At 40.3% G+C, this 26946-nt stretch overlaps 2 protein-coding genes across 4 annotated transcripts; both read left to right on the forward strand.

The window, feature by feature from the left end:
- The first annotated feature begins 996 nt into the window (after positions 1 to 996).
- r3hdml (R3H domain containing-like) lies at positions 997 to 4241 on the forward strand. Its single transcript, XM_080763887.1, has 5 exons — positions 997 to 1127; positions 1549 to 1667; positions 2433 to 2535; positions 2649 to 2764; positions 3358 to 4241. The coding sequence occupies exons 1-5, from the start codon at positions 1116 to 1118 to the stop codon at positions 3482 to 3484; spliced, it is 477 nt and encodes a 158-aa protein (XP_080620013.1). The 5' UTR covers positions 997 to 1115; the 3' UTR covers positions 3485 to 4241.
- A 1528-nt stretch (positions 4242 to 5769) lies between these two features.
- hnf4a (hepatocyte nuclear factor 4, alpha) lies at positions 5770 to 26552 on the forward strand (the record flags this gene model as incomplete). 3 transcript variants are annotated; one of them, XM_080763852.1, is made up of 10 exons in its annotated part: positions 5770 to 5818; positions 21271 to 21445; positions 21876 to 21970; positions 22925 to 23031; positions 23165 to 23320; positions 23993 to 24080; positions 24174 to 24326; positions 25246 to 25482; positions 25671 to 25793; positions 26410 to 26552. In XM_080763852.1, the coding sequence occupies 10 exons, from the start codon at positions 5770 to 5772 to the stop codon at positions 26550 to 26552; spliced, it is 1326 nt and encodes a 441-aa protein (XP_080619978.1). The 3 variants fall into 3 exon arrangements, with proteins under 3 accessions (XP_080619978.1, XP_080619979.1, XP_080619977.1); XM_080763853.1 differs by lacking the exon at positions 5770 to 5818 and adding an exon at positions 20034 to 20130; XM_080763851.1 differs by lacking the exon at positions 5770 to 5818 and adding an exon at positions 20043 to 20130 and having other exon boundaries at positions 25246 to 25501; positions 25633 to 25793.
- Between the last annotated feature and the right edge of the window lie 394 nt (positions 26553 to 26946).

Consider the following 26946-nt stretch of genomic DNA (forward strand, 5'->3'; position numbering starts at 1 on the left):
GTATCGTATTACAGTAGAGATGTTTTGTACAATTCATGTGCTTGTGATGGTGAGTGACCAGATGTCCTAAACTCTGTTAATCTTGACCTTTTTATTTTTGATAGTTTACAGATTGGATGAGTTCTAGATCTTGTCTTGTATTCTGTATTGTTACTTTCAAGTAAGGTTTGAATGAGTATGTCTTAGATGTAATGTTATGAAAAATAGAGCTCTTTCCTATTTTAATTCCTTTTAGTTTTTCTTGTTGAAATGTATTTTCTTCAAGATTTCCATCTACCAGCTGTCATCAAGATTAATCTATGATATGAGATTGCTTGTTAATGAAACAGAATCCAGTACAAATTTCAGTTGATTAATTTTAATCAGATACAGTGAGTTTAATCTTTAATCTCATCATTTGCACATTGACTTAATTGACTCCTGTAATGAATCAAAGCAAATCATTGAATACATTTTCTAATAAACCTTATATACCTTCTTTTTATTATTACCTTATTTTATTATTATTATTATTATTATTATTATTATTACCATTATTATAATTATTATTATTATTACTATTACTATTATTACTATTATTATTACTATTATTATTATTATTATTATTATTATTATTATTATTATTATTATTATTATTATTATTATTATTATTATTATTATTATTATGTCTAAATTGTTAGCAGAATTGTCTGGCATGGCACTATCTGAACATAGTTTGTAACTTTGTATAAGCATGTAAACAAATAATTCTTCAATAGTTTCATAGTCTTTCTTTCATTCCACATCAGAACAGTGTACTGAGGACTTGGTGCTGCTCCTACTCTGCCCAGAAGGCACAGATGGCTGCTGCTTCTGTCCAACTCCTCTTTGCTGCCATCTTGTGGACAGTACCTTACAGGGGAGCCGCAGCTACTACATTTTCAAATCCCACAGACCTCCTCCTCAACATGACCAAAACCCATGCGGGTGAAACTCATCCGGTCTTCAAGAATCTTACCAGCAGTGTCAATGTTTCCCGTGGTAGACGGCGGCGAGCCATCTCGAACAGGGATGTGAATGCTTTGCTGGATTACCACAACCGAGTCCGTTCACAAGTTTCCCCCCCTGCTGCCAATATGGAATACATGGTGAGTGTCTTCTGTGAACATTGTGTTTTGTACCAGACCAGGAAACAAGAGACCAGTCCCACTCTTCAATTATCTTACAATGAAAGTAACAGAGAGTCTGAAAAAGAGTCTGTTGCCATATAAAGGATTCACTTAACACAAAATGTTTTTTATTTTGTTATTTACAGATAGGCCTACATACTGTATGTGATTCCTGGAAACACGAAAACCAGTGAAGGGTTAGTTAGGGTTTCCCACATGGTCTTCTTTATTGCTGCAGAAGCAGGGGTTATTTGTTTTTCATTTTTATGGTTTTGGTGAGTCCTTGAACAGATGTTCTCTTTAGTCTGTCTGTCTGTCTGTCTGTCTGTCTGTCCCACTGACACTCTCTCTCTCTCTCTCTCTCTCTCTCTCTCTCTCTCTCTCTCTCTCTCATCTACAGGTGTGGGATGAGGGATTAGCCAAATCAGCAGGTTCCTGGGCTTCACGCTGCATTTGGGATCATGGCCCAACACAAGCCATGAGATATATGGGCCAGAACCTATCAATAAACTCTGGAAGGTAGCATATAATAGAATATCATATTTCCATTGTTAGTCCGGCAGTCGAGGTAGACGGGTGGGAAATCTTTTTTTATTGGCCTAAAATATTGTCTATATACATACATACATTCATGAATCCAATTGCTGACCGGCTGAATTTAAGTAGCATGTGACATGTCAAACTAGGGGGTTTTCATGATTCTGAATCCATTCCAAGCATTAGTTTTGCACAAAATACACTCCTTGAGCCATAGACATCATGATAAATGTGATGAGGTCAGCACATTTTGGACAATTGGCTATGGCTGCTTTTAGCCCATGGAGTGTATTTTGTGCAAAAGTAATGCTTGGAATGGATTCAGAATCATGTCAGACTACTTAAAGCAAAATGAAAGTTTGACATTTTTGCCTGCCATAGGATGGTATAGTGTCACAAGAAACCCCAATAAAAAAAGATTGCTCAATACTAACAGCCGGTCAGCAAGTGCATTCATGAATGTATGTATATAGACAATATTTTAGGCCAATAAAAAAGACTATATATACCAAATTTCCCGCTTTAAACAAAATAAGCCTGTCGGTTGCCGGACTATGTTGCTTTTGTTTTTGCTCAGAGGCCGTTTTTGGTTGCATTTGTAACATTATGGACGTAGTTAGCCTACGTATATGGAATATGAGATGAGACTGGCAGCGTAAGAAATACAGACGTGTGGTGGGGAAACATGCAGTATCAGCCTGAAATGGACGAGTAAACAAAATGAGGATGTGACTTTGTTTGTGACAGATACCGGTCCATTACTGAACTACTGAGATCGTGGTACAATGAGAGGCAACACTTCTCCTACCCCAACAGGTGTCATGGACCCGTGTGTTCGCACTACACACAGGTATGGTGGCTTTCAAAAACTGTTCCCCAAAAGAAAGCAACATGTGACTTGTGTGAAGAGTATAATTATGACATTAACATTTACACCTGTGGAATCCGTGCACTGCATTTCAGATGGTGTGGGCCAGCACCAACAGAATGGGATGTGCAGTGAAGAAGTGTTTAAATATGTATGTGTTAGGTAGCAAATGGAGGGAGGCCACGCTTCTAGTCTGCAACTACTCTATAAAGTAAGTACTGTGCAACTATGTGGTTGTTTTGTTAACCCATTTAGGCCTGACGTCGAGAAAAAAAAAAAAAAAACGTTCGCTCTGAAAGAATATAGATTCAAAGATTTGTGCCGCATTTTTTACGATTTTTCAAAAATAGCAGACCTACGAGCTTGTAGATCTGCTATTTTTCAATAGCTAAAGTATAACATAATGCTTAGTTAACACACTAAAAGGGGTTCCCGCCCAGAATGGGTTTTAAACGTATAGTGTTCAATTGCAAATGTGTATTTGCTGCCATGTCAGGGGGAAAAAGGTATCCGATTTTAACATCACACATTACAATACAATGTGATATCATGTTATAATGTGGAAATGGAACAATTTAAAATTGAAGCTCATACTCTCTCCTGATTGGATGAAATTGGCAACCCATCTGAACACACACATGCACACGCACACACACACACACACACACACACACACACCCGCATACACACTTTTTGTTTTAACCAAAAGATATCTCATACGCAGTTTTTCTTGTTTATTAATTATGTTTTAGAATTAGGTTTAGGTTACACTGTAATGAACACGTTCTTTATTCCATTCCTCAGGGGTAACTGGATCGGAGAGGCTCCTTATAAGACCGGGAAGCCATGTTCAGCGTGTCCATCCAGCTACGGAGGAGCCTGCCGTAGAAACCAGTGTTCTGGATACACCAAAAATCATAAAAGATATTAGAAACAACAATATGACAAAATTACATAATTTCATGTTTTAATGGAAGAATGAAGAGAATGAGATATCCTTGTGAACTTCTGCTCATGCTATTAATGGAAACCACGACTGGAAGAAAAGCACATGATCTTTTTTTTGTTGGTTTTCTAAAAAAACAATTTAGCAATTACTTTACCACTATTGTCATATACGTATGCCTTTATGAATGAATGTCACATACATAATCCAGTGGGTCTAATAGCACAAATATATGTTTTTTCTGTAGGATTTTGTGAATCTCTCCATTACATTGTGCAAATAACATTTAGAAGTAAATTACTTCAGTCATCAGATCACACCCGTGAGACATGTGTTTTGCACTGTTATTGATGCATTTATTAAGTTTTATGAAGATTTGTTACAATTGAAATTAAGCACTTTTTATTGTACAGCTGATACAGTAGTTGTTAGTGATTCTCTTACAGTTTCGTTTTACAGTACATTGTAACATTATTCTTTGTTATCATGGCTGGAAAAACAGAGTAATCAAGTAAACAATGTAGTTAATAATATTTCAATGCATGTTAAAAACGACTGAATGTTTCCCAAACAGTGGGTCGGGACCCAATCGTGGGTCACAAACACATTTTTATGGGTCACGACTATTAAAAGAAAATCAAATTTTGTTTTCCTTATAATTTCCTTATAAAATATATAAATTTCAAAATATATTTTTAAAACAACATTTCAAAAAATGGTATACATTTTAAAACAATCAAACAAATCCATCCATTTCCATAAATAAATAGGCCTAATAATAATAATAATTAAAAAGTAGTGATCTACAGGCAGTACTCAATAAAAAATACTCTGTTACAATTAAAAGTCCTGTATTCGAAAGGAGTAAAAGTTTAAATAGCTGTCAAATAATTGTATTGCTGTAAAAAGTACAAGATTGGCTCTGAGATGTAGTGGAGTAGAGGTTTACCGTATCACATATAGAAGTGTATATTTGTACGTCTCTAAATGATCTGATGAATTGAAAAAGGTGGACCCTGTTGTAAACAAGTGTAATGCTTTTTGCAGTGTGTCGTCCACAGTAACAGTCTTTGTATTGAGTTGTGCTTTCATGTGAAATGTACCCATTCTGCAAACTGTTAATACATACTTCAATCAATCAAAAACAATGGGTGAAGAAAAATAAATGTACCTCAAAATTGTACATGTACTTATACTTACTTTTTACTTTCAACCACTGGCTATGGTGAATGATTCTGCCTTAATTTGGATATCATTACATGTCTCAGACCTCAGTGCTATAAAAGAGGAATCTAATGCATCTTTTATGGTCATATGGGGAAATTAGCTGGGGCTCTCAAACTATCCACACGCGCGCGCGCGCACACACACACACACACACACACACACAGAGAAAGAGAGGCACAAGCATAACCACCACTTGGCAGTGAAGACAGATTTTTGTCACCCTAGACTGGTGCTAATTTTTTGTTTTGTCCCCCTTTTCACTAGCCATGATGCTAATCAATCAACAATGGATAATAGTGAAACATGTACCGACAACTGCAGGCCAGCAGTTTAGTAGTGTAACAAATCCCAAAAGTAAGTTCCACCAATACCAATGATAAATAAATGCTATTCTATTATTTTCAGTTGCATTACGTCATTCAACAGGTAATATGTTTTACTCTCCAGTCCTAATACAAAACGGATTACGTCACTCACATGCACAGACTCCCACCCTCAGTACATTCTCCACACCTCTCTCTCTCTCTCTCTCTCTCTCTCTCTCTCTCTCTCTCTCTCTCTCTCTCTCTCTCTCTCTCTCTCTCTCTCTCTCATGTCATTCCCCACAGCCTTCTGGCTTTCTCTTTCCTCTTGTACAAACTCAGTTTCCTATTCAAATCTCTTATTCAGCCGAATTAATTCATATGCTGACAAATGTCCCATTTGGTGATGAGAAAAGAGGGTGAAACACATCATAACTTTACGTCTATTTGAATTTCTATCATCTTGTTGCTATAGTTACATGCAGCTGCCATATAGATTGGTTGGATCCATACAAGCCTGGTTACTGTTTAACCTCTCCACCCACATTTACCCAGATTAGAAAAATCAATAAGATAACAGCAGCGACACCGGGCCTTACCTTGCGCCAACAACACCCTTCTCACAACGCGGCGCTGACAAACTTCCATATTTTGCACCTTATGCTTTGAGAAGACGTGGGGGAAGAATAAGAGACTTTATAAAAACACATGCTTTGGAGGAGATAATAGGAGGAAGAAGCCATGGTCAATGTTAATAAACAAGTCAGTTCAAGTATGGAACTACCATTAGGTGAGCACCACTTTGTTTTCATCACTTTTAACTCAGTGGCTGGAGTGAAAAAGATTGTGTGTGCCAGCTGCTTGCTTTCGTTATGCTTCTCAGAAAGCCGGTAGCTTTGCAAAGTCACCGGCCTGAGAGCAACTATGGGACGCTATATGGTTTCCTGGTGGTTAATAATATCATCGCCATTTACGTCTTGGTTTTTCACATGGCCGCCCGCAATCAAGGAGGCGTGTCAAAGATATGGAGGTTGTTAAATATAGGCCCTAAAAGCTGTGTTCCAACACGATGATGACACTGGTCTGGGATGGAGAAAAGGCTGGTGTAACCTTCCAAAGACACAGACGATGGTTTTAGGTTTCCGATCGGAGTATTGGCCTGCCTATATGTGTGTTTGAAGCAGAGTACAGGATACAGCAAAAGTACAAAGTAAAATCCTGTATTCATTTAAATTTGTTTTGTAAAGGGTGAATCTTTAACATGCTAATTAACGCAGGGTTGCATTGTACGTGTTTCAAGAAAAATACAGAAATGTTGAGAGTCGAGACCATGTCAGTCGTTTTCTGTGGATTATTGTCTGGAACTTTGCTTTTTGTTATAGTAGGCCTATATGATGCTGTTTACTGTATACCTACAAGCACTTTAACAAGTTAATATCCTGGCCTTGTTAGAAATTGATCAATTGACAGATTGTGTGTATTTTTTCTGATACATGTGAATATGAACCAGATATAGTGTGCATAGATGGCATGGGTGTAGTTGTTCTGGTTTGCATGTTACGATGGGAGATGCAAAAACATTATTGGCAATGAACATATAATAGCACACAAGAAAACTAAACTTATAATGGGATATAACTTGAACAGAACAGAACAGATTAACTTTTCCCAATATTTGGTACTATGCTCTCCATCTCTGTCTTTCTATCTTATGGCAGTGGTTCCCAAAGTGGGGTCCGGGGACCCCCAGGGGTACTTGAGGGAGTTCCAGGGGGGACCCAGCTAAATGATAGTTTGGAACCAAATGGTCCCTTATGGGTCTGTAACTCTGAGAGTGTACAAATGGAACCAAATGGACCTGGTAGTTCCATTTGTACACTCTCAGAGTTAAATTAACATTGATTTTACAATATAAATTGAGGGTCTCAAGAGATAGAAATGCCATTCAATGGGGGTTCCGTAACCCTGGGGGTCCTTGAAATTGAACTGGTTGAGAATCACTGCTAGAGCCGTAAAAATCTTCTCTTATGGGGGTCCCTGGCATATCTCTTCAAATGGGGGTCCACAGGCTAAATTGGTGTCAATTTGGAGGTCCTTGACGTGAAGAGGTTTGGGAACCCCTGTCTTATGGGACTATAGGTATGCAAAGACCATTTAAAGGGGGTTTAAGAGCAGACCATTCCTACTGTTTTTACGGTTTTCATTTCTAATAACATACAGCATTAGTGGAGAAAGTAGTAATAGTAATATTTACTCTTTACTTTAAAACACCATTAATAAACAGCAAAAATAACAATAACAATAATAAGAGTATGGTAAATGTATCTAGATTAAAAATACAAGATAGGTATACGCAGACATAAATATTCACATTTTTCTCAAAAAGTTATTAAACCCTTATTAGATCCAATGGTCTCTTCCAGTTATCTGTTCTGTTCTCCGTTCCACCTTGCGACTGCATATAGTATATATATAATATACATATATATTGTAGGTCTATTCTCCCCAACATACGCCCCATTTCTAGTCATGGTATGAAATAAATCATCTATACCCAGTGCTACTTGTAATAATAAAAGCAACAGTAACAGTAATCTCACATAATTATGCTTCAGCCTAGTGGTACGTTTATTATTGTGGGTGCTTGCCTTGTCCCACAGGAGTGCATTACTTCCTTCAAAAATATTATATGGTCATGGGGCATTTCAAATTCATCCATTCATAACTGAAAAGACGAAAAGCCCAAGGCAAATGTATGTCCCTTGATAGAAAATGATATAGGGCTATAGTTTAAAAGAGTTGAAATGACAAACTGTAATGTGGAAACAACCACATGGGCGTTGATAATAAGCCAACTAATATATTATGTCCACACATCCATTCATATTTGGCCTTGGATGGTGGCTGGCTTAGTGGTTGGCAAGGAGTTTGAACCTGACTGAGGCTTTTGCATGTTGATGTGGGATTTGTCTGGGTGCTCCAATTCCCACTCACTTCGAAAGGCGTGCATGTTAGGGACAAACTCCTGCCAGTCACCTTGAGGCACTGGCCTGAATGGCTTCACATTTAAAAAGAGGCTCAAACAGGAATTACTGTATAATTATAACCTGGAATGAGTGGGGAGCTGAGCTATGTTATGCTATATAGTGTTGGACTATAACATTTTAGCTTTGTCTGTTTTTGTCCTTTTCCCTCCTTGTTTCTCGTTGTCTGTTGTCTGTTTTTGTTTTTTGTTTGTTTAATTCTTCTTCTTCTATAAATGATGCATATCTTCAATAGTATTTTGGAATACATTGAGATAAGGATAGGCACTAATAAGCTTTAAGCTTCTGCCTATGCCTTTTCGATCACCTAAAAAAGAAAAAGTAAACTGTTTTTGTGTAATGTCTCCCTCTGAAAGATCGAAATTAACTAAAGCTGTTCTGTTGGTGCTGCGCATAATAGTTTGGATAGGTTAAATACATCCATTCGATGCATTTCTCACTGTATTTATTTATTTTGTAGCCTATACCAGATTTTCAAGAAATATTTATGTTACAAATGCATTTCCTTGGCAGCTGCCCAGTGCCTGCCATAAGCTTCTTTTTGCCTGAGACCGGGTTGCACTTTATTTCTTGGTGCAAACAAAAATAACAGCAAAGTACAGTACTGCTCTGGATGCACCAATGTAGAAATTGTCTCCAGAAAGCATAACAATAGTGAAATTACTGAGTTTAACGTTTCCTTGCATTATTTTTGCATTATTTTACTTACATTTTGCAATCACGTATTAACCAGCAGTGACTTGAATGTCACAAATGGAAACATACAATTTGCATATCCTTTTAAATCTAATTTATCATAAAGTGTTGACTACCAAGACCACAGAAGAGCAAACATTATAGCTTTTATAATAGGGCTACACATAACTTCATGTCAGACACATGATATTAATTGCTCAACGGTCACAACCTAGGCAAACGCTGAGCTCTGTCATTTGCAGAATCAGTTGGTGTATGTAAACACAACAAAGGCTATTGGACAGCCCCTCAATGAACAGATCTGTTTGTCTAGAAAGTTGAATGACTTGGTGAAGTCAAGAGGCACTGAGATGCTAGACTCCTACACACAACACCATATCTGGTGAAGAGGCACTGAGATGCTATAAGCTAGACTCCTACACACAAGACCATATCTGGTGCAGAGAATGTTATAGTGAAGTCATTTAATTTTGAAAGACCCTCACAAGTTTACGCTTTCAGAGTTAAATGAACACTTACACTGACAGGTCCTACTTTGTGGTGCTCATGATAAATTATTTTTAGGATAGGATTTGGTAAATATTGTATTTTTAATTAATACAATGTTATTTTAATCAACCTATGATATGTTATGTTATGTTAAGTTATGTTATGATCTTTAGTGGTTCGAAGTGGTTTCCCCTAATCTTCCAATGAAAAATGTAGACCCTTGTCTCAGGTACTACTCTTGGAAGAGCAGTAGAATTGTAGGGTTTGGATAGGACATATGAAACTTCATGTATTTTAGGAATCCAGTGGAGCTAACGTTAAATTTGCAAACTGAATCATATCTGAACATTTTTGCAAGGTAGGCCATTGTAACGAAGTGGTCCTCCGTTACTGATATTTGGCACATTTAAGTATTTGTATTTGCACACAAAGGAAAAGTCATGAGTTGAACTGGTTTATTGAAAGTATTATGAACATGAGAATGCAATATGTGTCAGGGCAATAAGTACAATTATGTAATACGAGACTGTGTTATGGGTACTTGAATACTGACTGCTTCTGTTCTGTCTCTTCGGGCAAAAGAGTCCCCAAGCTACCAGAGCGCCATATATTGGTCTGGACTGGACCACAGTGAAATGGCCAGGGGGTGTTTGAGTTATGCATTGGAGCTGCTAATGATAATGGGATATGTGGTTTATCGTGCAATAGTGGGCATAATTGATATTTACTTACCGGTGTAGTGATATAGATTTATAGGCTCATGTGATGTGGGTTATGTGGGGTTCAGAAGTGTTGCATGTTTAACCGGTAATATGGTAGAGTCTGCACTGATTGTTTCAGCTGCCTATAAAAGGCTGCCAGGAAGCACACACACACACACACTCAGTGTTAGATTCAGTGAGAGGGCATGGTGGAGCTGCACACCAACATGCCCTATTTGTTTGCTGCGTGTGTACGGTGTGTTATGCCATTTCCCATGCTGTCAACCTTCTTTTGGGAATAAACCATGGTGTGGCTGCATTTTACCTCCTGACTCCAGGAGGTAAATCGGGCCGCCAGCCGCTTATCGGGCCGACATTACAATTGGTGGCAGTGAGTGGGGCCCACAACAGACCACAAAGTCATGCCACCCAAACCAGCAAAGAAGGATGCCGGCCAGGAGGCACCAGAGAATGACGTGGGCGCGTCAGCTGACCCGGGGGTCATGGCAGCGGCTAAGCCGGGGACAGGTCTGGAGGAGCTCACAGAGATGGTGAAGAGTCTTGTTCGGACACGGAAGACTAGAGACCAGCAGATGGAGAGGGAAGACTCTCGACATGAGCAGAGTTGGAAGGGTATGCAGCACCAGTTCCAGCAGCTCCAGCTGCAGGTCAATGACACGGGAGAAGGCCCTGGACATGAGCAGCACCAGGAGGTCAGGAGGAGGAGGAAGAACCTGATGGGCAAGCCGATGGGGGGGCGTGATGAAATAACAGCTGATACTTATCGCAGAAGGTTCCGGTCCCTGAACATCGAGCGGGGAGAGACTCCAAGAGAGCTGTACGTACGTTTGAAAGACCTGTTTGGAAAATGGGTCAAACCAGACGAATCGACAAAGGAAGATATTGCAGAGACATTGATCCTTGAACAGTTTCTGAGGATGATGCAGCCTGACCTGGAGGTTTGGATCTGCGAACACGATCCCAAGACGGCAGACGAAGCAGCACGCCTCGCTGAGGTCTTTACATCAGCCAGAAAGGGGAGCAGCATTGGCCACGAGAACCACAACGCTCAGTCCAGTAAGTCCAATGGGGGTGAACAGGGCTTTGGTCTGGGGAGGGATTCTAGTGGTAGGCTTTTTCCTTCAGCTAATTCTAAGAGACAGGGCTCTGGTCTGGGCTTCTAGTGGTAGGCATTTTCCTTCAGCTAATTCTAAGAGATCCTCAAAACAAGACATTAGGTGCTATATCTATGTAATGGTCTAGGCCACACCCAATATGTTTGCCCAGCAAATGGTGACAATAAACCAGTTATGTTCACTGCAGCCCCTAGAGCGACCAACATAGTTACATGTCAGGAGAAAGCCAGTAGGCTACTGTACTTGTTTTGGTTAATGGTCAGAGGGAGGAAGCCCTACTTGATACAGGGAGTTTTCAGTCAATAATACTGTCCAGTCTTGTCCCAAGAGAAAGGTGGAGTGAAGAGAAGGCCACAATTAGCTGCGTTCATGGTGATAAACATGAGTAGCCTACCCCACAGTACAGGTTTATTTGACAGTAGGAGGCCAGACATTTTTTTTGTTGGTAGCGCTAGCTCCTACTTTGCCATATGCAGTCATTCTAGGTAATGATGTTCCTACTCTACTAGACCTTGTGCACCAGCCAGTACAGACCAGCAAGGTACAGAGCTCAGGTGAAGGAGGCAAACAGCTACAAAACTAGTACAGCCTTGCAATGTGGTTACCACGAGAGCTCAGACTGCAAGAACAGTTTTCAGAGAGTTGCCATTCGCTGAGGTAGAATTGGAGGCGGGCCCAGTGAAGCCTCTACAATCAAAGACCCAGAGAAGGAGAGAGAAGTTGCTTGGCACAGCCAAAAAGGGTGTAGAACAGCTTTCAACACCAGACTGTCCTTTAGATGTTGAAATTCCACCAGATGTACAGTAGGTAGGCTGCAAAGAGAGGACTCTACTTTAAAACCTTGGTTTGAGAAGGTGACTGAGGTAGAGGGAGTTAAACAGGGCACGGCAGGCTGTTTGGAAGAGGCTACCTATATAATAAAAGGGGGAATACTCTACCAGAGAAAGGGAAATCTTGAGTTCAGAGCATTTTGGACAAAAAGTGATGGAATGGGGCCATTCAATTCCATGGGCAGCCGCACATGGCTTCCCACAAAACACTGTGCAGGATTTCTAGTCACTTTGTCTGGCCGGGCATGTATACTCAGTCAAATTGCTCAGTTCTGTAGCTCCTGTGAGAAATGCCAATTGACTTCAGGGAGGGGGGTGGCACGTGCCCAATTACAACCTCTGCCAATCATTGAGACACCTTTTGAGAGAATAGCTATGGATATTGTGGGGCCATTAGAGAAGAGCTCATCAGGCCATCGCTACATATTGGTTATTTGTGACTATGCAACACGTAGCTCTGATCCATAGCTCTAATGCGTTTAATTTAGAGCTATGTTACTCTCAACTTCCACCGCTCGCATGAATGCAGACCAGCCTCTCCTCTTAAGCGTAAATAAAAACGTTTTTGCTACTCACCAAAACAAAGGCGAGTTGTGTAATTAGAAAGCCTACTTTCCTTAGTGGACGCACTCTGAGCCCCCCACCACACGTATAAACTGTACTTTTTGGCCAGAAAGGGATTTCTTTTCACCGGAAAAATATTCTCTATGGGGCAATTCTCTGGGCAATATCGGTAGAGGGTGCAGCGAAGTAACTAAAAGTATTTTTTTCCCGGTGGAAACAAAATCCCCTTTTGGCCAAAAAGTACAGTTTATACGTGTGGTGGGGGGCTCAGAGTGCATCCACTAAAGTAGGCTTTCTAATGACACAACTCGCCTTTGTTTTGGTGAGTAGCAAAAGTGTTCTTTTTATTTACGCTAAAGAGGAGAGGCTGGTCTGCATTCATGCGAGCGGCGGAAGTTGAGAGTAACATAGCTCTAAATGCAACTCTGGGCTATATCTTGCACCACCCCTTAACCCTTATCCCTAAACTAATTTGCCTATTTAAAAAAAGAAAAAACGTTTAAAATTGTTCAAATAGCCGATCTACAAGCTCACAATGTCTCGATGTAGATCGGCTAGTTGAACTATTTTCAAATGTTTTTCAAAATAGTAAATGGCAAATACGTTTAGGGATAAGGATAAGGCAAGATTTGCCCTTTGTGTCAGAATTCAGAAAGTGTTTTGAAGTCGGTAAACTAAATTATCATCTACATTAAATGGAAATTTAGCCAATTTTCATGTGTTTAGGTAGCATTAAACCCGAGGCAGAGCCCCCCAATTAGCAGCCTACTTGGAGGGTGGGTATTACCGTTTTTTTGCTTGATACCATTAAGCTGGGTGTTCAAGCCTCCAATCAAATCTCATTGTGACAGGCATTAGTGGATTATCCTCAGTTGCTACTCTCATTCGGGCCCCTACGGCCAGCCCTATGGCCCTTGCAAGCCAGCCAGGCAGCACAACAGACCTGGCCCTGCTCCCTCTGTTTGCCTGCCTCAGTGTGGCTGGGCCTGAGAGAGCTGCAGCCCACTCCAAGTCTGGGGCTCATGGGCCTTCTTCGCTCAGTACGGGCCAGATAACTGTCAGGGCTATCTGCCATCACAGGGATGTTTGGTGAGGATGGAACACTGCAATACACCAATCCAGGTAAAGTGAAAGAAAAACAGAGGTATTTTCAAAACCTGGCTGTGTGTGAACCGAAGGAATTAGTCAAAAGTATGTAGGTTATTCCACAGTCAGGCGCAAAAACAACAAGCTGCTGCTGTAATAAATATGGAGAGTAAAGCCGCTGCGCTGCTGAGGGAGCAAATGTTACGACTGTTATAAATAACTGATGCTATGTGTTTGTGGTTTACAGTATGGACTTGATGGTGTCCAAGTCCAAAATACATTTTACGCTTATTTGGCGTAAAAGGTATTAAAATAGGAATAAAATATTGTTGAATGGAGAAAGAATGTAGTAGTATCCAGCTGAAAGTTAAGGTATTAGATTGTTGTCCTACTCTGGATAGTGAATATGGTGTGGTGACCATTTTAGATGCTGAATAACACATTTCCCAACAGTGTGTATAGAAATGTCCACATGGTGGCAGTAGTAGCAAGTGATTGCACTGTAACGTCACTGACAGACTAGGTTGGTCAGACATCATTCAGAGCCAGTGTCAGTGATGTACGTGTGCATAGTGCTGCAGTAGCTCTGGTCCATACATAGCCTTACTGCTAGGCATTAGAGCTATGGATCAGATCCAGTGATTTGTGCATAGTGCTGCAGTAGCTCTGGTCCATACATAGCCTTACTGCTAGGCATTAGAGCTATGGACCAGATCCAGTGATTTGTGCTGCAGGATGGTTGACTTGCGTGGGAGTTAAATACCTGCCACCCTGCAGGTTATGAACCCCCATAATGAGGGCAATGGGTTGAAAACAATAAAACTGCCCATAAGGCCATATCAAAGAAGCATGTCAGTTTACTGTGACCATAATTAGTAATACACACAGCGGGCTGAAGACTATCAAACAACAGCATACTGCAGATCACACATAAATGCATGGTTTATAAGCATCTATCTGATAAGCATTAATAAACAGCCACAGATGTGTAATTTCACTACAAACATTTTACAGAAGACATTTCCATTTTGTTCCTAAACTGCCAAAAATCTATTGAAAATGTTCCCTCTGAAGTGTGGCTGCTGCCCAACGTGGGCCTGTTTGTCTTTGGTCCTGCTGGGGTGGGATGAGGTTGAATGCCTGAACATTTATAATCTTGTTATTCAAGATATTGAGGTTAAATGTCTATTGATTAGCTGATGTTGGGAGGGCCTATAGGGAATCGGGAAGATAAAAGTGCGCTGAGCGGTGCTGCTGACATAAGTGATTGAGTCGGCACTCTGCAGTCAAAATGAATTCTCAGCAAAACAGTGGTTAATCATTATAGAGGCTTATCATGCACTGTGATTGATTTACATTGCACATCAGTCTACATGTTTATTGATGCAATTGTTTACTTATTTGGTGCACTGAGGCAACTTTAGTTTCTCTGTCATTGCTAAGAAGCTATATGCGTAGATATATCAAATGCAAACATGTTGATATACCGTTCAAATTTAAAGAAATGTATTGGAAGATGACATATTTAATCAGTCCATCTTTATGCGGAAGTCTGAAAAAACAAAAAAACAAATGACTGCTTCCAACTAGGCAACTACAGCAATATTACTGCTAAAATGAGAAATGATGTAGTGGCACTATTCATTTCACAGAACTATTGATGATTTAGAGCTTTCCCACTCAGTAGGTGAGAAACCACAATTATGACTTGATGCTATCTAACTACACACTTCTGTGTCCATTGTCCAACATGTACATTATGAAACCTGTGCAACATGCATGAGCACCAACTGGTTTATTATTACAATTCCATTTTAAATTTTAAAAGGGCTTATTAGCATGATAAAACACATTTTACATTGCCAAAGAGAGTGTCAAAATACACACAAACCCACATCATGATTGTGGATATTCTCTGTTGTTCTCTGAGGTATTTTTCTACTACTTAGTACTAGCAACTACACTGGTACTCTGTACTTGCATACTAGTATGCTTTCACCATCTTAGAATACATCACATTGACCTAAATGTGCCCCAAAAGCGCAAAAGCTTCATTCACTGTCTTCACATTTTAAAGAGTTGAAATGACACACATGCAGTTCCCATCTGCTAATTAAAAAGCCTCTAATTAAAAGACTCTCAATCTGTCATATCAGCTTCAGGATATCAATGACTTTAGATGGTGACTTCACTGAAGTAAACAAACAGTCCCAAAGGTTTTTGACAAACGGGGATCGCAGGCCTCTGGGGCTGATGCTTTTCCTTTAGTTTTTATACTACTGTGTATCATCATTTAGAACTGCAGAAAACCGAGCTGACTAGAAATAGCTTAATTAGATCCCAGAAAAGTGATCTATCCAAACGTTAAAGACAATAACTTAAAAAGGGCACATATTGTCGGCCTACTGTCTGTCCCTCCATAAAAAGAATATATAGGCGAAAGCAAAAAAAAAAAGAAAACATAAAAAAGGGCACATATAAGATCAATTATATACTTAAAAGTTAACCACCATTGGCAGAAATAATTAAGTTAACTTGTCAATGACACATAAAACGTGATATTCCCCTGCTCAACCAGAGGGGCTTGCATAAGCTGTGTGATTTGCAGATAGTTATCTGTTGACAAGGTCTTCGCCAGGACATGATACTCACATATCTCCTCCATCTACCACACAAGGTGAGTGGAGAGCAGTAGGCTTTTTCTGCTGGCCACAAAGGTGCTTGAGCAAGCACATTGTCTCTTTGTCGTTTTATCAATATACACAGAGTTGGATGTGCACAATAAACACTCACGTTTCCCTTGTGGTGGAGCTCCCTTCTAAAAAAAACAAAGTTGGTTCCCATGCAATGTATTCCAAATCCTATTGACAACTCCAGGCCATAATGAATTCTCCTTTGCTCTCTCAACTGCTTTTTCCAGAATTTCAATTTTTACTAAACGGCTTCATACTGCCACTTGCCTTTGGGACTGGACTTGGTAAATGGAATCTAGTGATTGAGGAGAAGGTACAAATAGGCAGCGGTTACAAATGGAGTTTGGTCAGTGGTCGGAGATTCCTATTGTGAAGATAGACAGGACTTTGTTCACAAACTGGAGTTTGAAGTTTCAAAGGGGAGAATCACACAAGTGTTACATCAGTTCTCAGCGGTCCTTTGACTTTTAGCCCCAGGGCAGGGAGTTTGGGTGACTGATTATAAGAAAGGACTCACATCCCATCCCATCATGGCCACTGCAAAATGAACTCCAATACAGATGTTGTCAGCTGTGTGCCAACATTATCATAGCCCTGTGTAAATAAGAAAATGTCTATTTCTTCTTGTGGAATATTTTCCTATGAAAAATGTTTCCTTGAACATTGATTGAATGATTAATTTATTAAATAAAATGCATTAATTATTTAATTACAGTACATTTCAAGCACAACTCAATACAAAAACTGCATTACACTTGTTTACAAGAAGATCCACTGTCTTCAATTCATCATAACATTTAGAGACGTACAAAATACAAATATACACTTCTATATAGCCAAAAACAGGAAATCATCATAACAGAGGAAAAAATATATACAGTGAGGGTGGAAAGGGGTGGGTGGGGGGATTCAGATTTTACGGGGGCCAGTTACGAATTGCAGCCGTGCGTAGGTGCCCTTTGAGAGCGGTTTTGAAGGAGTCAAGGGATTCGCATGTCTTAATGACGGCTTCCACATTTTTGTGACATAGGAGCGAAATTAATTTAGTTTGTGTTTGTGTCGAATCTGGGTTGCACATGGTTTGTTGAATTCCCTCTGGTGTTGTGGGTGTGGACTTCATTGACATTATAAGGACGTTTTTAGACAGGTACCTTGGTGGTGTATCGAATCTTGTGGACCAGACCCAACCCAACATGAGCGTTATAGTTGGTTCCGATAGTCTGAACTTGAGCAATAGGATCTCAAGTTATGAAGCAGTTGCTACTTTGTATGCATTAGGTTTATTTTTCCCTGGGTCATCGTGGGCAGCTATAAAGCTAAGTATCTTTATGTAACTACTGCAGCAACCATCTGTTTCATGCTTATACACTATGCATGCTGTGCATGCATGCGTGGGACGCATCTATCTCGCAAGAATAAATGCCCCCAAAGTTGAGGATTTCAAACTAGCTATGGCTATCTCACACATGAGAACAGTTTGTGTCACCAAGTGTGATTAAGAAAGCTATAACCACACAGATTATACTTTATAGTCCTGTATATGACTGTTCCTTGAGGAGTTCACAGAAATTTAAGATGGGAGCAGCGATAAAAAAAGCTTTAATGACGGCGAAGATAAGATTTGTTCCAAGTGACTCATTCATAGCTTCACGCAGGTTGTCCTTCATTCCCATCCCCCTGCTCACTGGGTGCTTTGGAAATAATGAACCAACTTCCTGAGCAAATATGAGAGCAAACTCTCAACACACATGAATGTGAAGACATTTTGCCATTGATATATAACCATGCTCTCAGTACATTCTTTGATCACTGCATTCTTTTCGGGTTGAAATGATTTGAACTAATTTAATAATATAGGTGTAATGGCGGTGAATTTTAATCAGGATTTGTTCCAATCTTTGCCTTTTTCAAACGAACCATGAATCAATCAATCAATAAACCAATCGGAATCTGAGTGGGTATTGTCATTGAGTGGCTTCAGAGAACCATTTCAATGGGTTTTAATCACTGGTTGACAATGTCTCCTTTTAATTTGTGATTGGATTAAGAGATATGGCTCAATATTTCATTGTGAAGAAGATCACATCTGACTATTTCCACAGTGACGTGGAGGAATGTTATGGTGTTTGCCTGCCTCTAGAGAGAGATATTATTTTATGAATCCTCTATACTCTGGGTGGATGGTTACCAAGTTCACCCACATGGGGTTTACTGCTCCTGAGGTCTGGTTGAACCCAAGATCGTTGACCTATTGCTTTGTACTGGCACTTTCTCTTCTTCAAATACCAGACTACTGTTTGCCATGTTACGTTGACATACGCACAGATCGGGGCTGTGGATTTTCGCAACAACATTTTTACCATTGCTGCAGTATATAAGAGCATAATATATTTCTCTAGAGCTCATCATCTTGATTACAAAGATTTAGATGTATTCCCTATATGGCCAGTCTTTTCACTAACTTGCTCAATACTTCTATTTGGTAAAACCTTGGCGGCTGTGGGCTTGAGCCTACTGTATTGTGTACTTTGTCATATGAAACCTTAGTATTCGATAAAATAGAAGTTTAAGCTTTACTCTCAAAATATATCCTCTGGGCCTTCTTACACATGCAGAAGTTTGAGTGCCCTTTCCTGCAGAAGGTCAGGTTTTCATGACAGACCTATACTTGAGGAGAAACTGGCGAGAAACTGGCGAGGCCATAGTTTTGAGTAGGCCTATTTGGATCAAAATGCAGCCTCACATGCATGCCCTGCATTTTGAGAAACAATGAACTCTTTTACCTAAAGGCATCAATTTGCTTTAGTGAGAGTTATTTCTCTAGTTAATTATGCAAGAATTAACTGAGGTTTACCAAGGGATGTATTAAATGTAAGTCTGAATCCAAGCTGTTGGGACTAATGATATGGGCAACCCAGGTAAGCTAAACTTTGCTCAATACTGAATTGTAAATGGCATAGTCTGCCTTGTACTGAAGTAGATTTAGGTCACTGATTTTTTTTAAATATATACTCACAGTATATGGCAAGGCCATAGAGTGTGATGAGATACTTCTACTGCTTTGAAAGGGACTGGCTGAGTGGTGATGTGTCTTTGGTGCAGATTTGACATTTTATGGCCCTCATTGGGAAATTGTTTATCCATTATTAGCAGCAGTGTGTAGAGATGGGGAGAGAGAGAGAGGGGGGGAGAGAGAGAGAGGGGGGGAGAGAGAGAGGGGGAGAGAGAGAGAGAGAGGGGGAGAGAGACAGACAGACAGACAGACAGACAGACAGACAGACAGACAGACAGACAGACAGACAGACAGAGAGAGATAATGAGAGACAGACAGACAGACAGAGCACACAGATCCAAAACAGAAAGAAAGATAATTATCCAAGTTGTGTTATCGCTCCAAAAAAACCCACAACCCCTCTGATCCACCACACAGAGGAGGCCAGTTAAACATCAACTAGAGAGCCACTCTGCCTCTCCTCTGGTTAGAGAGGCACGAGAGAAGGAAGGAAGGAGGAGGACCTACCGCTGTCAGTCACTGGCAGCCTCCATGTGCTCTCCCCTTTGACACCATCCAGTCCCCATCACGCACAAGCAGCAGGGCCCACGATCTACCTAGCATACCGGGGGGCGGAGTCAGGCTCAAATAGAGGGTTGTAGGTGTGAAGGGGGTGCGGGTGGGGGTAGGGGGGGGGGACATTATAGTTTCTTGGACAAGAAAACCACTTTCTGCCTCACTGTCAGGTAGATGAGAGTTTGTTTGCCCAAAGCACCAGCAGACATGGACATGGCAGACTATAGCGAGGCTCTGGACCCAGCCTATACCACGCTGGAGTTCGAAAACATGCAAGTACTCGCCATGGGTGCAGGTGAGTCACAGAAAGCCTATATGCAATGGCCATGCCATTGAACTTTGAGACTTTTCACCATTTAAAACGTTGCTCATTAGAGGGCAAAGGGGATTCTGCCATGGAGTGATACAAGGGGTCACTTGTCCATCTTCTGGCCCTCGCCAAGGGATGATAGTGGATGCTATAGTCCCATGTGACATGTCTTTTTTTATCACTTACTGCTATAGTAAAACATTAAAGGATTTAGATTTACGAGAGTGTATATGAGCAGTGCTCAATGCATGTTGTGCTAATTGGCTGGTTGGGCAATATACATTACAGACATGGACGTGACTTGTTCAAGCCTGTGGACAGATGTGATACATGGTCATATTTCTACCGGATTGATTACATGGCATAGATCTTCTAATGAAGCGGTATAGGCCGCTGAGTATCAAGAAAGTCCATCTCTAGTTACAGACGGTTGGTTCCCACAGATTCAGAAGTTAAGAACCAGAGTATGGGGTTTCTAGCCTTTATTGTGTGATTAATGGTTTTCGAGAAGTTAGGATGACAAAATGACACATTTCTGCATTCACTCTCCCATGACTTTTGGCTGCAAAGCCGATCCTAAAGCGAAACAACTCCTGAACCTCACTGCCTAAAGTTCTCACCTATTTTATGGTCACACTGGTGTCTTAAGAATGATTATTTGAACAATTAGTACTCTTCATATCTGTAATTTGTACATGACGTGAACACATGCCGCAATAAGCCATTCGTAACTTATTGAATGAAGAATAAGAAATCATGACATTCAGTGTGATTGATTGACCTTATCTGATATGACGGCAGCTGAAGGGAAGACAGTCTCCAGTGATTGCCTTTTCAGAGGTAATCAAAACTGTTGACCTGTTTACTGTGTCTGAGTAGTCCTTGCAGATTGATTTGAAATGTCTTTGATCAGCTGGAAGGACTGAGGCCATTTACACCAACCCGAATAACCATTTACAATGAATGAAGCGTCGTATGAAAAAGCGTGCGTAAATAAAAATGCCCTTCATAGAACATGGTTATATTTTAGTGTTAATTTGGGTAAACTCATGTTCCTTCTCTCTCATTTTCTCTCTCTCTCTCTCTCTCTCTCTCTCTCTCTCTCTCTCTCTCTCGTTGTGTCAGACTCCTCACCTGGTGAGAGTGCCACCATGAATGCTGCAAGCCACATGGGAGTGGGCACTCTGTGTGCCATCTGCGGGGACAGGGCCACTGGCAAGCACTATGGGGCTTCCAGCTGTGACGGCTGCAAGGGGTTTTTCAGGCGCAGTGTCCGCAAAAACCATATGTACTCGTGCAGGTGAGAGAACGAGATCTGTGCACATGCTGCCAATAATATAGACAAAGAATGTGAGCAGTACTAACTTTGAGACAAGATATTCTGGGTAGGGGGGGGAGTAAGGGAACAATGTTTTCCCCAAACTTGAGAACAGCAACTCAAGTAGGAAGCAATGGCAACTGCTGCAGCATATAGGGGAACTCTGTATAGGAATCTGTGTACTGTTGGTGCCCCTAGTGTCCCACTGTCCCTATTCTGGGGTGAACATTCGGCAAAATAGTAGATGTGCTATTAGCTAGATCGGCTTTTCTACAATATTATTTAGTATAGAGGGAAATGGAGGGAAACATGAGGCGGCCTAGTATAGATCCCTGGGGGGTGTTATTTAACTTGAAATGTAAATTATATTATAGCAAAAATGTTGATTGATTCATTTCCAAACTAATTCCAGGTTTAGCAGACAATGTATTGTGGACAAAGACAAGAGGAATCAATGCAGATACTGTCGACTGAAGAAATGCTTTAGAGCTGGCATGAAAAAAGAAGGTATGAGACCATGTACTGTAGCTATCTATTCAATACAGTTACAGAGTGAATCACACACATTGTCCCAACAAGTCAGTATACTGTACATGACATGCCTGCTTGTTAAAATAAGTGATTTTTTGTGATTTCTTTCATCTCTCTCAGGGTAACAAAAACAGATCTGTGAATCACTGTCATCAGTGTTGTTTTTATCGACTAAAACTAAGACGAATTTCTTTTGTAGATTGTATAAAATCTACCATTACGATGGCATCAAGGCCCGCCTAAAACACATTTTAGTTGACTAAATCACCTGTAAAACTAGACTAACACGAATACATTCCAGGTGACTAAAACTAAGTGAAAACTATTCAAGAGACTATGACAAAAACTAAAATAGAAATTTTCTGCCAAAAACAACACTGACTGTCATACTATGAGCTGCCTCACTGAATTGAAGCTACTCGTTGTCACAGTGTGTTGCAATAGCACCTTGTTAATGTTCACTCCACAAAGCACTGAAGTCTATGACCAGCTTATGCTGAGCAAACATTTCTGGGCCATAATAGTCATATAGTGATAAACACCACAGCCTTGGAACCCTAATTTTTCCCGTTTAATGTCAAAGCATGCTCATTTTTTCCTTTTTCTTTCCTTTGAATGGGGGGGTGGGGGGGTGGGAGCGTGTGTATGTGTATGTGTATGTGTTGTGAATGTTTGTAAAGTATGTCTTGTCTTTAAACCTGAAAATGTATAAATAAAATTGTAAAAGAAAAAAAAGTCAAAGCATGCATATTCTATTTGGTAATTAGTAAAAAAAAAACAAAAAAAAAACAACATTTAAATTGTACTATGTATACAATTTATTCCGCTATGTAAAAAGCCACAATGTTCAATCACACGCAAAACACTGCAGAGCTGGGGTGTTAGTTGTGTAGTACTACTACAAAGTAAAACCTTCAGTTTATATCTCAGCTGTACAGAACGAAAGAGACAGAATCAGCACCAGGAGATCCAGCTACGAGGACAGCAGTTTACCATCCATCAACGCACTCATTCAGGCAGATGTGCTGTCAAGACAGGTAACACAGCCAAAAATAACGTTGGGATTCACATGCCACAGAGCTTTTTCCCCATTTGAGTTTAATCTGCTCACGTCTGTGAGACAGAATGCTAACAAGAAATTTCTATATACTGTACATTTCCCCTGAGCAGATCACCTCTCCTGGTCCCATATTGAACGGAGACATCAGGACCAAAAAAATTGCTACCATCACAGATGTGTGTGAGTCTATGAAACAGCAGCTGCTGGTCCTGGTGGAGTGGGCTAAATACATCCCGGCCTTCTGTGACCTGCCCCTGGATGACCAGGTGAGACTCCTACCCAGACCCAGTGTACACATACATACCTGTAGACACTCTGGTCACTCATCAACTAGTGCTCAAGTAGCGGCAACGTCAGTCGCCAAACCATACCACCTCAACAGAACAAGTAACAGTGTTACGTATATCAGTATAAAATGTACTCTCTCTCTCTCTCTCTCTCTCTCTCTCTCTCTCTCTCTCTCTCTGAAAGTAAACATATTTACTAAACTAAAGGAGAAAACATTGCATTAAAGGACGGCATATTAGGAATAAGAAGCGACGAACACGTTTTGTTCATTGTGGGCCTGAAGATATAAATGCCTCCACAAGAGTGGTTAATGTATTTTAATCCTGAGTTAGAATATGATGAGCTGGTTTTAAAGTTATATGCCCCCCCCCCTAAAAAAAAAGCCCAGAATCATTAACACTGTGATCACCAGGGCTTGGTAACTGATTTGCTGATGTTGAATTAGTGAGGGAACCAGACATCCACATGGTCTCTGTATCTCTGTTGCTCTCCCTCATTGAATGTTTGGTTTACTGTGTGACCTTGAGGTATAATATGATCAAGTGGCATTATCAAAAACAATTAATTAATTCATATATGTGGTACCTGTAAGATTTTCTCATACAACAAAACAAATATGAAACCACGAGGAAATTAATTTTCTCTTTCAGGTGGCTTTACTGCGAGCTCATGCCGGAGAGCATCTCCTGCTTGGCGTTGCAAAGAGGTCTATGCTATATAAAGATATCCTGTTATTAGGTAAAGATTATGAACAATATGGTAACATAGTATAGTCTACAGTAGTTAAAAAATGTCTAGTTCTAATATGATTTACTCCTCCTTTTTCTACAGGGAATGATCACATTATTCCTAGGAACTGCCCGGAGTTGGAGGTGAGCAGGGTAGCGGTGAGGATCCTAGATGAACTGGTTCTTCCCTTCCAGGAACTTCAGATAGACGACAACGAATATGCATGTTTGAAAGCCATAGTTTTCTTTGACCCAGGTACTTAATTTAGAACATACTATTTTGCACTGTAGACATGGTTCCATAAAAACTAAAATGGGTTATTGGGAAGTTAAAACTATGTCATCTTAAGCTGCATTCTGCCTACACAGTAAAAAATCATCAGTGTTTATTTATCCATTTGGTTACCTGTATACACTCTCAGAGACAAACAGACACTGACGACTTTACAGTGTGTTCTCTTTGTTTGTCTGTCTACCTATTTTGTACGATATACTATATTGTAGACAGCTCAGTGTTGTCTCCAACCTACTGTATGCCGTATATAACTGCAACATATAATGCAATTGTAATAATATCATATATTACAATGAGTGTACCGTAACTGATTGAATTGTAAGGTCATCGGACCCTTGGCTTGCCCACTGTCCCACAGCTCATCAAAGCCATCTGAGCAGCCTTCAGCAGGTTCATGCAGCAAAAGCAAATTCCCCTCCTTCAGGGATCGGAAAATACTCCCTTATCTTTCATTAACACTCGGGTGTTGTTAAAACCCATTTTGAGGCGGGAACCCCGTTTGGTGTTTTAAGCACTATGTTATGCTTTAGCTATTGAAAAATAGCAGATCTACAAGCTCATAGCGCGGCACCGAGTGCCGCGCTACGAGCTTGTAGGTCTGCTATTTTTGAAAAATCGTTAAAATGTGGCGCAAATCTTTGAATACATATTCTTTCAGAGCGAACGTTTTTAACTCAAATCTTTGCTTCTGGGGAAGGGGGGGGGGGGTTCCTGGAACAACATATTTTCAGACGGTGGCCAATTACTTTTTGGGGTCATTGACATGAAATATTGAGCACCACTGATACAGAAACATGGGTCTTTCAGAAAACTGTTACATCAGGCCAAAATGGGTTAAACCCACACACTTATATCCTCCATGTACTGTATTTGCATCTAGATGCCAAAGGACTGAGTGACCCTGGTAAAATCAAACGGATGAGGTATCAGGTCCAGGTCAGCCTAGAGGACTACATCAACGACAGGCAGTATGACTCGCGGGGTCGTTTCGGAGAGCTGCTCCTCCTGCTGCCGACGCTGCAGAGCATCACCTGGCAGATGATCGAGCAGATCCAGTTCGTCAAGCTCTTTGGCATGGCCAAGATCGACAACCTGCTCCAGGAGATGCTGCTTGGGGGTGAGCCCTCTTCTTATTGGTACTGAAAATTCCCTGCTGCTGTGCAAACAAGAGGCAAACCTGAAATGAACGTCATTCGACTAGTTTCACGCAAAAAAAGTTGTCAAAGTTAAACACGGTTTAAAACAAACGATAATTGTCACATTTTACGATGCAATATGATAATCTGTTTGTGTCTTATCTCTCAGGCTCTGCTAATGAAGCCCCTCACGCGCCCCACTCCCTGCATCCTCACCTAGTTCAAGAACACCTCAGTAGCAACGTCATTGTGTCCAGCAACATGCCGACTCCAATCCATAATGGTCAAATCTGTAAGTACAAATCCATCACTTTTGAGATGTGTACACTGTACGATCCTGAGTGTTAATTTTAACTCGGAGTGCAATGGAGTTACAAATGGATACATTATTTTACTGTGTCGTGTGTATATAAGCAGAATCAGATTAACCTCCCAAAAATGGGTTTAATGTGCTTCTCTATTATTTCACCATCGTTCCATGCCAAGTGATATGGCGTATACCACAAAGCTGTACCACATATAATCAAGGGACTAAGATAATCAAAACTTTAAAGCCGATCCAAAATGATGCATTACAATTCATAATATTTAAATGAACAGAGATTGCTAACATTTCTCACTAGTACACAAGCTACATGTGGTAGCTGGAAGGACAAACAGGCTTGGCAGAATAATCCTCTATGTCCTTCATGGAGACTAATCTGGCTTATTTTGTCAAAGAGAACTTCTGTTATTTTTTCTTAACATTTTAATGCCCTCAGAAATGTCACAAAAGTGCTTATTCCTTGTCTAAAAATGGTGTTGTTCCAAGAAATGTTATACTGTTGAGAAGCAAATATGTTCACTATAGGCTACTCTACCTATAAGTTAGATGCTAAACTCACATACTTTTCTATTATACTTTTCAGCCACTCCTGAAACCCCAATACCTTCACCACCTACTGCCTCCAGCTCAGAACATTATAAAATGGTCCAGGGGGTCATTGCCGCGGTGCCCAAGCAGCCCACCTCCATCCCTCAGCCCACCATTACAAAGCAAGAAGCCATCTAACATCCCAAACTGACCCTTTAATATGCTTAATTTAATCATTTATAGTCAGACTACTCCATTGTATGACGTCGCACGTCAAGAACAGCAAATCTACAATCCCACAACGCGTTGCAATGCAACACTGTGAGCTTGAGATTTTTGCAATATAGTGTTGTATGACTAAGTATAAATCATTCGTAGTGGTCAGCATTCAATTTTCTATCGTCTCGACTACTGTTTTAAAGCTGTTTTACAGAACTCCCATATATTCCACAATTAATGTGTCAACTTGACTGAAATAATAAACTAGATAAGTTATCTAAATTGTAGATTTCAGAAATGTTCCTTGCAGAATGCTCTTTTTGCAATGTGTACACAAATTCAGCAATTGAGGATTTCCGACTTATTGAAAGGC

The sequence above is a fragment of the Protomyctophum bolini genome (genome assembly GCF_963924005.1).
Source record: "Protomyctophum bolini genome assembly, chromosome: 5".
Lineage (NCBI taxonomy): Eukaryota > Metazoa > Chordata > Actinopteri > Myctophiformes > Myctophidae > Protomyctophum > Protomyctophum bolini.